This window comes from Trachurus trachurus (assembly GCF_905171665.1).
Source record: "Trachurus trachurus genome assembly, chromosome: 14".
NCBI lineage: Eukaryota > Metazoa > Chordata > Actinopteri > Carangiformes > Carangidae > Trachurus > Trachurus trachurus.
Window position 1 is genome coordinate 28,126,369 of NC_139903.1, and position 13,702 is coordinate 28,140,070.

The 13,702-nt window shown below is 40.1% G+C and overlaps 1 protein-coding gene across 2 annotated transcripts in view; it reads left to right on the top strand.

Moving 5' to 3' along the window:
- The window catches only part of jam3b (junctional adhesion molecule 3b), a 40,227-nt gene extending 38,616 nt beyond the window's left edge, over nucleotides 1-1,611 (top strand). For both annotated transcript variants that reach the window (XM_083987170.1, XM_083987171.1), the window contains exon 9: nucleotides 1,569-1,611. In XM_083987170.1, the coding sequence (XP_083843296.1) occupies nucleotides 1,569-1,604 (36 nt within the window). In that variant the 3' untranslated portion in view covers nucleotides 1,605-1,611. The remainder of the gene's footprint in view (nucleotides 1-1,568) is intronic.
- Nucleotides 1,612-13,702: the final 12,091 nt, after the last annotated feature.

The window sequence follows — 13,702 nt, forward strand, 5'->3', positions numbered from 1 at the left end:
CCCTCCCACCCTCCCTCATGCGTTTCACACTGTATCCTCTCCCTGTGTGGTTAATCTTTTACACCCCTCAACATAGTTTTACTGAAAAAAAAACCTGTGACTCGTAGTCCTCCTGCGAATGACGGTGCATTTTATGGGATTTCAAAGCAGCTACAGGCTGGACAAAATAAAAGCTTTTTTTTTAATGGAAGGAAAGGGATCCAGTGTAGTTTTTTTAAAACGTTATTGCTTTTAATGCACATTAACAGGCAATTAACATCACAAAAGAAAACAAGAAATCATCTTGATATTGAGTCTCATCACACAGTCACACAGAGATAGCACTGTATAAAGGTAGAGCACGTACCTTATCTAGTCCTGTAACTCCAAAAAGGGATATTCAAGTCAAGTCAAGTCAAGTCACAGTTTATTTATAAAGCACATTTAAAACAACCGCAGTCGACCAAAGTGCTATACAGTTGTAAAAAAAAAATATATATATATATATATATATATAGTTAAAGGGACAACGAGGCGTTTTGGAAAAGCGAAGCGTTTTCACACTACATTTATGAGCCTCCGTGCACCGTGAAATTCTTTGACCGGCGCAAGACAAACTCATGTTTTCATTCATCAAGAATTAAAGTCAGAGGTTGGAAGACGATCACATACCGTCGTAGTTCCGACCATAAACGGCGATTCGGCGGCGTTATTCTCATGACTCGCCACGAAACCGAAAGTAAAGAAACGCTGGTCGGCTCGACCAGCATCTCCGCCACCACTAATAATAACAAAATAACGATAGAGACAAAACGATATATTTATCGAAAATGGGCCCATTAACAAGTGTGGGTAGCGGAGATTCATCCACATTAACGTGAGACTTTTTTATAACCAAATAGAAACTCCTCGTTGTCCCTTTAATCATAAACACTACAACAAATAAAAACAAAACAAGGAATAATAATCACTCAATTTAAAACAATAAATAAAAACAATAAAGGAATAGAAATAAGTCAAATGATAATCCAGTTTAGTTTTTAAATTCAAGAGTTCAGACTGCTGTCAAAATGAAAAGTATGGCTTCTTTTTCTTATGTATCTATCTGTATCTAAGTGCTACTGTGTGTATACAGGTGCATCTCAATAAATTAGAACATCATGGAGAAGCTCATTTATTTCAGTAGCTCAATTCAAATAGTGGAACTATATTATATAGATTAAAAACACACAAACTGAAATATTTCATGTCTTTATTTCTTTTAATTGTAATGATTATGGCTTACATTTAATGAAAATCCCAAATTCAGTATCTGAAAAGAATAGAATATAGTGAAAAAATTCCCTATTGTAACCTAATGATGTCCCACCCTGATCAGCTGATTAACTCCAAAGGTTTCCTGAGCCTTTAAATGCTCTCTCAGTAGCTCCACTATCAGGAGAAGTCTGCTGACCTCCATCATATTCTACTTTATTCAGATGCACCAGTATATATAAGACCATCTTTGCCTTCAGACGCAGCCCTTCAATGCTGAGCAGGTTGTGTAACATGGTGAAGTCTCACCTTGCTCTCCTGTGTGTCCTCTGCAGGGAGATTTCCGACACAAGTCGTCATTCGTGATCTGACGAGGAGGAGGAGGAGGAGGAGGAGGAAGAGGAGCGTGGTGCTGAGCGAGCGGCGTGACGCGTGGGACTGCGCTCCGTGCCGTCTGACCGCGGAGTTGCCACGGTTTCCCCCGCTCTCAGCACAACCCAAATACAACTACTACAAAGTTTTGCCAAAGGTGACAAGATTTCACAGGACGACGTCATGTCAAACGATCACACCCGTAGGGACGGAGGTGAACGGCTCAGCTTTCATCTCCACCGGCTGAATTCTTTTTTTGCTAAAAAAAAAAAAAATATTGCGGAGTTCTTACTTTACAGTTGTTGCATGGTTTTAAATACTAACGGAGGCGGAGAGGGGGAAGGAGAAGGAGTCCGGCTCCCCCGCAGCCTGTCGATCATGAAACATTTCTACTGCAAACTGTCAGCTTCAAACCTTTTGTCATATGTATAACATTTCTTTTCTATACTGTTGAAATTTGTCAGACTATTTTTGATGGAATATATTTTAAAATGCCTATAGATAAAGGTTTACTTTTTTAAATATTTGTAAAATACTAACATGTTGTTTTTTTATTTTTTTTATTTTTTTGGTTGTGGATAAAAAAAAGAGAAAAAAAAAGTAATACTTTAACCATTTAGCATCAAGCTGTAAGCATTTACACCTCTGCAATCAGAAAAAAAAAAAGACGACTCGTGTTAGCATATCAAGATGTGGTCTTACATATTTTATTTCTGCGCTGGGAAAGCCCAGTTTGTGTTGCGAGAGACTTCCATGTTGATGTTTGTAGATAGTCTTAGTAAGAGGCTTTTAAAGAGTGCCAGTCAAATGCTGTGAAACACTGTCCACAATCAGTGCTGCGTTTTCTTCATTTAAGTGTCCTTCTATGCTTGCTGTTGATCTTGTATATATTGAATTTACTTGTCGAGGATAGAGCTTTGCTGTCATACATATGTTCAGTATTACACTAATAATAATATTAATAATAATAATAATAATATTAATAATAACAATTACGCAGGATTTGCAGGTTAACCTTCCAGACACAAACGGAACAAGCTGAACATGCGGAGCCAAACCCAGAGCGGAACACAAAACAAGTCGGACAGCGTGACGCGTTCAAAGCCTGTCATCAGGACCAGGTTATTTCATTACTGACCCGCCTGGTTCTGTCAGTCAGTACGTTTACATGCACAACTTAATCGAGCTATGCTCAAAATTCGATTTTGGCGTCTAATTTGACTTCTGTCCTTGTCCCAGTTTACATGCAACTGAGAAAATGGAATAACTGACGGGAACGTGTCCTCCTCCTCAGCACCAGGTGGCGATATGCGATGTTTCAGCGGGTTAATACAGCCTCTTTTCTGGTTGACCTATGTAATGTTCGCGTTACTTATTGTGCAGATAAGGTTCACGCTATCCCTCCAGCATGGGGGTTGTGGAACCGGCGCACATGCGTTGTCCAGTTAAACTCCGACTAAGGCGTATACATGCCGGAGAAAGTCGAATTCCAATCGCATTATCTGGGAGAGTTGGAGAACTCCGATATTAGTCGGACTAACTCATTTACATACACTCAGTTGTCCAGTTATAGTCGAATTAAGGCAATAATTCGGTTTTCTCAAGTGTCATGTAAACGTACTGACTGAAACACTCCAGCTGATCCACAGTCAGCTGACATTTGCTGAGGTCCAATGTGTTTACAAAATATTTATATGAATAATTAGACCCAGGTTGGACTGAGTACTGAATCTCTGGCTTTTACTCCACTATACTCTGACAAATATTGTACCTTTGACTCTTCTTTTTGGTATAGTACTCTTACTTTGAAGCAGAAGGCTCTTCACCAAACACTCCCTGGATTATATTCTACAAGTTTATTCTCCAGGTTTCACAGTTAGTCAGTCAGTGAGTTGTTTAAGAGTCATACGAAAATCTGTTGAAACTGTTCAACTATTTTAAATCAAGTGCTAAAGCAGAAGGAAGTGACTGTGGAGCTCTGATTAGATCAGACCTCATCTATTATGTCCAAGAGTTACAGTTATGACTAAAAGCTTCAGTTGGAAAGAAGCTGGAGTCAAGCTGAGTCGACCCACAATGCAGTTTGACAGCGACACAGTACAGCTGGGGTCTGGAGGGTTAACACTTGTACTGATTGTATATAGATTTCTCTCTCTCTCGCTCTCTCTGAAGATTATGTAAAGTGGTGGAAAATGTAAAAAAAAAAAAAAAAGATTCCTATTTGAGGCGACATGAAACTCTTTCCATTTGTACGGCTGAGAAAAGGGAACATTTTATCATTTCAATCATGACGTGTAAAGAGGAGCTTCTGAACAGCAGCGTGGGAAAAAAAAATGGTGTCATAATTCGCCCCCCTTTTTAAATAAAAAAAAAAATGTCATGAAACAATCCCAACATGCATCAGTCCCATGCAGCTGTGAAGAATCTCTCCGTTACAACGGAGTCATGGTAAAATGTGAACCGACAATCGGTCATGGTAGAGACGATCTGCCCAACATTTGCACATAGGAAGTTGTCGGCACTGCTCGGTGTTGTGTTGCATTATAAAAGAAAAAAGAAAAGTACCATTGTACTAATAAACCCATTGAAGATGAAAAATGACAAATACACCTGTTGCAGGTACATCACAGTCTACAGTGAGATAGGTGCAGAAGTTCCTTTCCCCTCCCTCATTTCTACAAGTCTCATTCCTCTTAAGTGCCTTGAGCCTTTACAGCAGCGTCGGCCCTCGTGCACACGTCTGCACCGTCACGCTTCACATTCTTCTTTCATTGAACCGCAAACATGGCGTTTGAGAGGAATGATGTCACCACAAACTTCCACCTCGCTACTTTACACATTTGAAAATTTGTAAATAGTTTTTTTTTTCTTTTTCTTTTTTGTTTTTCATAGATTTGAAGATGTAGACATGTTGATGTTGACATAGAAAATATATTAGTGCCTAAATATAGTGGGAATTATTTTTGGTAAAGACACGGCACTATGAGGCAAAGGATACACACACATGTACCGTATATGGGCTCTGGTTTATAACTAGGTTGTGTTTTTTTTTTTTTCTTTTTTTTTTAAGTACAAACACTGAGTGTGCAGTTTTATTTTGAAAGCAACTGCTGTCCCACTTCAGAGACGAACACGCGGTATTCAAAGAAGTGTGATGCAGCTGTAATTATTCAGACGTCATGCACATTTTTTTATAAACCAGAGTCCATGCAGACAGACAGAGTGAGACGTCAGCTGACCCACACACACACACACACACACACACACACACACAGCCCTGATCTGGTTTGTGATAGAGATTATATTAGCATCACACTGAAGGCTCTCTCCACTGATCCAGCACTGTTACATTGTTGTTAACTGACGACTGGCTACATGTAGGAAAAAAATCAGACTCTCACACAGTAGGACGCCCGTTCAGGGCCTGCTGGCTTTCTTTTTGTTTTTTGTTTTCTTTCTTTCTTTTTTTAAGAACCACTCAATTTGTGATTAATAAACTCACTTCTAATATTACCAGAGATGTGTGTGTGTCTTCTCTGCTTCCTCCAATCCTCCACAGAAATCCTCTTCAGTGTGAAAGTCCATCAAATATCCCGCTGACAGCATCTTTGTTGATCTAAAGCCATAATCTATTAGTGGGAGTTAATCCATTTCCATTTCCTACACTGAAAACAACTTTCTTGTTCCTTTGTGGCGACTGTGCCAACTGGCAGCGAGCTCCTGGATAAAGAGCATTATAATCAATGAGCTCGGTGGGGATGATGTATCGCAGTCGGCCGCAGAGCCAACGGACACTTTTATTTAAGTCACAAGGAAATCAAGTAAAGCTTGTGTCACCTATTTGGCTCGGCGAGGACTGGAAGGAAACGTTTCTAAGGCTTTCAGGAAAATGGTGAATCATCTGAGGTTTTCATTAAGTGAAGGACGCTTTCAAACACTGAGTCAGTATTTTAGCAGCTAAACAGAAGAGAGGCTCATTAAAGCTGCACAGACCTCCTCGGGGCCTTATGCATTTTACCACATGTCCTAAATTGCATGAGTTAATGATATAACAGGCAGATCTTCTCAGCACTGAAATGTCTGAAGCAGTTTCTCATACATCAACTATTAGTCTTAGTGCAGCTACAAGGTGACAGAAGATCAACAGGGAGAGCATATTTATATCACTAAGGTAGAACAAGATGAAGGCCACGGCACTGTGGGTGAAACAAATAACAGCCTCGCTGATGAGAATCTCATTAACATCACTGAGTTTTTCTTAATTTCCAGATTACTTCAGCAGCCCAGTTTCAAAATCGTTATTCTAAATATGTTTCTGAGCTTTAGAAACTGTGACCAGAGTTTTTTTTTAAAAATGATGTGATGTGTAAAATGTGGAGTTGAGTCAGTGAAAAGGTCCAGTGACTGAAGAGCAGGCAGTGACAACGTGTCAGGATGGAAAGATGGTAAGACAGCAGAGGTACAGACAGATAGATGAGTAACAGACAGTAGACGAGGTATAGACAGAGGAGTTACAGATAGCAGAGGCACAGACGGAGGAGGTAGAGACGGGAGAGTGACAGACAGCAGACGAGTCACAGAAAGGAGAGACAGCAGATGTACAGACAGCAGAGTTATAGATAGAGTTATAAATGATAGAGTTACAGAGAGCAGAGTTATAGATTATAGATTACAGATAGCAGAGTTACAGAGAGTAGAGTTACAGGCAGCAGAGGTACACACAGCAGAGTTACAGACAGCAGAGTTATATTACAGATAGCAGAGTTACAGGCAGCAGAGGTACACACAGCAGAGTTACAGACAGCAGAGTTATAGATTACAGATAGTAGAGTTACAGATTATAGAGGTACAGACAGCAGAATTATAGATTATAGAGGTACAGCAGAGGTACACACAGCAGAGTTATAGATTATAGAGGTACAGGCAGCAGAGTTATAGATTATAGAGTTATAGACAGCAGAGTAGAGTTACAGACAGCAGAGTTATAGTTTATATAGTTACAGACAGAAGAGTTATATATTATAGAGGTACAGGCAGCAGAGTTATAGATTATAGAGTTACAGACAGAAGAGTTATAGATTATAGAGTTGCAGACAGTAGAGTTACAGAGAGTAGAGTTAAAGATTATAGAGTTACAGACAGAAGAGTTATAGATTATAGAGGTACAGGCAGCAGAGTTATAGATTATAGAGGTACAGACAGCAGAGTTATAGATTATAGAGGGACATAAAAGTTATAGATTATAGAGGTACAGACAGCAGAGTTATAAATTACAGAGTTACAGAGAGCAGAGTTATATATTATAGAGGTACAGACACCAGAGTTATAGATTATAGAGTTATAGATTATAGAGTTACAGACAGCAGAGTTATAGATTATAGAGGTACAGACAGCAGAGTTATAGATTACAGAGTTACAGAGATCAGAGTTGTATATTATAGAGGTACAGACACCAGAGTTATAGATTATAGAGTTATAGATTATAGAGTTACAGACAGCAGAGTTATAGATTATAGAGGTACAGACAGCAGAGTTATAGATTATAGAGTTGCAGACAGTAGAGTAATAGATTATAGAGGTACAGACAGCAGAGTTACAGACAGTAGAGTTATAGATTATAGAGTTACAGACAGAAGAGTTACAGACAGCAGAGTTATAGATTATAGAGTTACAGACAGCAGAGATAGAGGTACAGATAGCAGAATTATAGATTATAGAGGTACAGCAGAGGTACACACAGCAGAGTTATAGATGATAGAGGTACTGTAGGCAGCAGAGTTACAGACAGCAGTAGATGTCAGTGACAGGACACAGCCTGTTATCCAGATAGTCCAGAGTGCGGTGATGAGGTGACATGCTGACTGCACTGTAAGAAATGTCCGTAGAAATTACGGTAAAAAACTGTCAAATAGCAACAGTAAAATACCGTAAAATCAAAAATAGTATATCACTGTAGTAAATACACTGAATTACCGTAAATCAAGATACAGTAAATAACTTTAAATTTTACGGTCTTACTAAGTAGAAAATATGGAATTTTACTGTGAATGTTGTAAAAAGTTCGCAAAATTCACGGTAAAATACCATAATGTCACAAGCGTGTAATTACCGTAAAATTGACGGTATCATTCTGTCTGAATTACAGATTTTGCTGGTGTTTACGTTTAAATTTACGGTACACAACCATTAAATCATACCATCATTTCTATAGAAAGTAGAATGTTAAAAAGTATGGTATCAGGACAGGCTGTGGTCACGTGGGCATTGTTCGGGTCGATGTGAAGCACTTAATGCAATAGAAAAACTACATGTTGTCAAAACAGAATTAAGATAAGATTAAGATACTAAGTCAAAATAACATGTAATAGCCTATATGTAACATATATTTCAGAATAAATGTGCAAAAGAGTTTAGACATAAATATATATTTTTTTTAAATACAAACATCTCTATTGTACAAACATGTAGTCTCCATAACATACCTACACACAGTAAAAAAAAAGAAAGAAAGAAAAAAGGAAAAAAAGAAGAAGCTTGAGTCAGCTCTGGCTTGGGTGACCTACAGGTGACCCAGCAGTAACCATAGTAACCCATTTGTTGGGTCAACGGTTGGTTTGCTGCGCGCCACCAAGATCCGTTATTTTTGGCCGGAGCGCCGTTACAACCTGGTTACAACCAAGCTGCTCTGTGGTCAGCCAAAGACGACATAAGTAAAGTGGATTAATTTTATTTTTGATGGAAATGCCCCAGCTTCAGTCTGCAAAAAAGTCTGACTGCTTCAGCAACGAGTGTCGGTGGATCGGACTGGACTTTCTCAGGTTGGATCGATACCAACTGTCCGTGGAAAAGCTACAGATCAACTGTAAGTATTTAAAAATGAGCATGGTTTGTGTTACTTTGGCCGTTTAGCACATGAGCTAGGCTAACGCTAACGATGGCTAGGCTAACGCTAACGACCGTTATGCTAATACAGCTAACGGTCTATTGTTATGCTAATAACGATAACGGTCGTTATGCTAACGCTAACGGTGGATCGTTAAGCTAATAACGCTGACTACTATAGCATGAGACTAGCGTGAGAGACAGGACCTGAGAGTAACCAGAGTTTTTGTGTTTTCTAATCAGAGTAAAGTATGTGGAAGCTAACGTTAGCACATGGAGATAGACGGTCTGAAGAGGAGCCTTGCTCTCATGGAGGTGCAGAAGTTCCTAAGGGAGGCCAACATCATTACTGTTAAGGTAAAGTTATGTGTTACTGTGTTTGTGTGGAAGAGGGAAAATACACCGGCCTAAAACTGCCTTGTTCAGATATCCATGTAGCTACTTCTGTCCATTATCATTATTACTGAAGTGTTACATGAGTTCATTTTGTGTTCAACATATACTATATTTGTACAGAACCATCCCATCCTTAGTTGTACACATTTTTAACACTACAAAATCATTTTACCTTCTCCTCAGCATGGTGCAGCTGGAGAATGCAAGGCAGCCTACTTTGCAGGAATGTGGCATGGCCAGTACATCTTCAGCGTTATCAACACTCAGCTTCAGTGAGTACATTTAAATTGATAGGCTTCTGAACTGGTGCTGCCCATAGACTGTAAAAAGAATGGACGTAGCGTCCGTGACGTCACCCATTGGTTTTGGGGAGTCGTTTTTGTGACTCAAATATGGCGGCCTGGACAGCGCCATGTTGGATTGGCCGGCCGAGAACCCGCCCACTGGCCTCGAAGCAGCTGTCCACGGAGCTGCTCGGGCCTGTCACTCAACATTTCCGCGCCCTAATTGGCCAGAGTTTTAACCTAATAACAGTAAAACGGTAGAGTTTAAAAAAAATTCACCCCCCTCAGAGTGTGTGCGGGGGTAGAAACTATCGATTGAGAAAAAAAAACGTTATGACACCAGGCTTTTAACATGTTTACTGAGGATGTAAAATCGGCGATTTTAACATGGGGGTCTATGGGGAATGCTCCCTTCTGACACCAGCCCCCAGAGGAAGCCGGGGGGATTGCAGTTTTTTGAACGCGGAAGTGAGCTTCACTTCTCAGACCCACAACTGCCCCCTTGGTGCTGCCATTAGCCTAAATGTTTTTGTTTCTTCATACCTGTCAAATATTTACATGGCCACATCAATAATTATGTCTCCCATTTATGTCTACTACCCTATTATCTGGAGTTCCTTAAGGATAAATCCTCGGAACTATCCTTAAAAAAAAACATCAAAATCACTGATTTAATGTCAAATCCAAAGGATTGTGTGTTTTCAGCTGTAGCCTCCACAGTTTCTCCCTCAATCTCTCTCAATCTATTAGATCTGCTAAATCTGTTAACTGTTTTAAGCGCCTCCTGAAATCATATTTATTGGTTGGCCTTTCTATTAGATTTTTTAAACCTACTCTTCATTCACCATTTTTTTTTTCTGTTCCAACTTCTTTTATTAATGTTTTGTTTGTTGTTGTTGTTGCTGCAGGAAGCACTTTGCAACAGTGTGCTATATAATAATAATTATCATTATCATTAACAATGTTTTCTTTGTTGTCTTTCTTTGTCTGGTTGCAGAGAGGTTCATGCCAGTCCACAGTAAACACCTGATTGAAGACTGCTGGTGAATTTTCAAGCAGGAATGATGACAACACCTGCCCAAAGTTTCTTCAACATTGTACCATGTCTGTATGAGACTCTGTCCCACCTGTCTTCAGTCAAGTCTGGACCCAATGACTCAAACACCAGTCTTGTCAAGGCTAATTAGAGGTAAGCAATGGTTTATGTCAGTGTAGCAAATGAGTAGATGCAAGCACAACTCAAACTTCACTCAATCGATCTCCCACAAATGCACGGTGCCAACAGCTTCATACAAACATACAGTAGAAAAAAAATCAGTATTACGGACAGGATTCAGGATTTTGGCTGCAATTCGACAAGGGTGAAACAAATACTGATGATCATTTAGTCCTGAAAAGTGACAGTTTCTACCTTTTACACTAATACAATAAAATAAATGAAATACTCCTGATGACCTGCAAAACTATATTCCAGAGTGCTGGTTTCATTCTATGTATAGCTCATTGGAGCTCAGTTTAACAACAGAAGGCTGAATTTATCTCTGTAGGCACCATGCTCAGGCACTGCATCAATCTAACCTTTGCTTTGTTTCTGTTTTCTGGCTGCAGAGAGGATCATGCCAGTCTACAGTGGACACCAAATGGACAATATATGAGTCTTCAAGCAGAACTGGTGACTGCTGGATGCTTTAAGTTCCAGTTTCTTGAACACCATGTATATGTTAAGAGCCCTCTTCAGCCAAGTCTGGACTCAGTGACTCATTAGTGTTGATCAACACAGGGCAAGTGGCTCCTTTTTTCATTATGTTTATTTCTTCTATCATGGACTATCCTTCTTCATATGTATGGACACACACTGTCTTTTCAAGATGTCAACACTGCCTTGTGAGTAGGGTTGCACGGTATACCGGTACTAGATTGGTACCGGGGTACTAACGCATTTAAAACGGTACCATACTGCGCTTAGATGGGACCGGTACTTTCATTTTGCGCCGCCGGCAGCGGTGACGTCGCCGCGTGAAGTCGCCGCATTGTAATTTGAGCCGCGAGGAGCGAGAGAGCGAGTCACAAACGAAGCAAGGTGCTTTTTATCATTACCGTTACAGCGCCACCTGTCCATGTGCCTGTGTTTGTGTGTGTGTGTGTGTGTGTGTCTGTGTGTGTGCGCCGCGCGCAAGAGAGAGACGGCCGCCAAAGCCTCGTTAATAAGTTTTGTTTTTACCGCGGATCACCACTGGCTGCATGCTCTCTCTGTCTCTGTCTCTCTCTCTCTCTCTCTCTCTCTCTCTCTCTCTCTCTCTCTCTCTCTCTCTCTCTGTCTCTCTCTCTGAGTGAGTGAGCACGGCGAAGCAGCGCTACGGAGAGATGAATTAACGGAACGATATTGCGTTGATGGGGGTGGGGGGAACAGAATCAATTTGGTCTACATATGGGAAACAATAGGTGTATGTTTGAGTAACATGAACATTTGTGTTTCATTCTATAAACTACTGATAACAATTTCTCCCAAAAATTACAACTGGTCAAAATAACAAAAAAAGATGCAGTGTTTTCAGACCTCAAATAATGCAAAGAAAACAAGTTGATGTTCATTTTTAAACAGACATTTTTTAATTTAGGAAGAGTTCAGATTAATATAGATGGAATGTTAATCCTGCAGCAGCAGTAACTGTTTACTGATTTCCTGTTTTATGGTCTTAAATTTTTCTATTAAAATAAAGCCAATAATGACATTTTTTGTGTTCTCTTTTTATGTGGAAAAGTACCGAAAAGTATCGAAAAACATGTTGGTACCGATACCGGTACCAAAATGTTGGTATCGTGACAACACTACTTGTGAGTATACTGGACAAGTTCTGTTTTTCACAGAGAATGTGTATATGCAAAGAGAGGTTCTTAAAGTTTATCAATTATAGTCTGTACTTTGGTTTACAATGGGCTTAAAGGACAATTCCAGGCGAATTCAACTCGGGGGTGTATTTTCCTATCATTTTAGGTCTAGAAGAAGGAATCTGAAGATTTTCAGTTTAATCGCTCCCGTTTTGCAGTAGTTGCGTCTGTTCCCGCATCGCCACGGCAGCGATGAATGGGAGTGGATGTAAGTTCCGCTGTTTAGGCTGTTTCCAGCCCTCAAAGCCGCAAATTTTTCCCACAGACAGCGTCAGATGGCTACTCAAACATGCACCGAGAAGTTTATTTAAGCAAGCAAGCCGACATGTTTGTAAAACTAGATCTAATTCAAAGTCTCCCGGAGTCTCGCGCGAGACCCAGTTGCCGTGCTCGGTGTGTTCAGGTGCAGTAGGAAAGCTACAGTTTGTGTCATAAACACAGGAATATCAACTCTTTACTTGCTTCAAGTAAAAAAAAACTTCTCAGCGCATGTTTGAGTAGCCACCTGACGCTGTCTGTGGAAAAAAATGTACACTTGAAGCAAGTCAAGAGTTGGTATTCCTGTGTTTATGACACAAACGATAGCTCCAACTGCACCTGAATACACCAGCACTGCAACTTCGGGCTCGCGCAAGACTCTGGGAGACTTTGAATTAGATCTAGTTTTACAAACATGTCGGCTTGCTTGAAGTAAATAAACTTCTCGGTGCATGTTTGAGTCTCCATCTTACGCTGTCTGTGGAAAAAAATTGCGGCTTTGAGGGATGGAAACAGCCTAAACAGCGGAACTTACATCCACTCCCATTCATTGCTGCCGTGGCGATGCGGGGACAGACGCAACTACCGCAAAACAGGAGCGATTAAACTGAAAATCTTAAGATTCCTTCTTTTAGACCTAAAATGATAGGAAAATACACCCCCGAGTTGAATTCGCCTGGAATTGTCCTTTAATTGGTTATTTCCTTAATAATTTACCATTTGCATTTTCTGACTGTAAAATCTACGCCAACAAACTGTAATTCCATTATGTGTTGTACCGTATTTTTTACGGTGAAATTCTGGCAACCACAGCTGCCAGTATTTTACCGTGAATTTTGCAATAAAATACCGTACTATATCTTACAGTTTTACCGTGTTTTTTCACTGATGGACTGTAATTAGGTTTACAGTATATCCGTTATTTTTAAAAGAATTTACCGTAAACAGGTTTATATTATAACTGTTATTTTTACAGCAAATTACCGTAAACAAATAACAGTTCTCTACTGTGAAATTTACGGTTGCCAAAACAGCATACCGTAATGTGTAATACATTGTGACCGTATTTTCTACGGTAAAATTCTGGCAACCACAGCTGCCAGTATTTTACCGTAAATTCTACGGAATTTTTTTTACAGTGTGTGATCAGCTGCTGCTGGCTCACTGACAGTGTCAGTCCAGACGCAGCAGCTCTGAACCCTCATGTGTCCACATGTGAGGAGCAGCACGCTGCTCTGTGTCTGGATGAGTCAGTGTTGTGAAGGAGCATCACTGCTCCACTCTGACTCCAGAGAGAAGCCTGAGGGGAGTCATTTAACTGTTGTCAGCTCTGATCACAAGCCGCTCTCAAAAGGAGTCGTCATTACTTTATTTCCTCTCAAGTCACA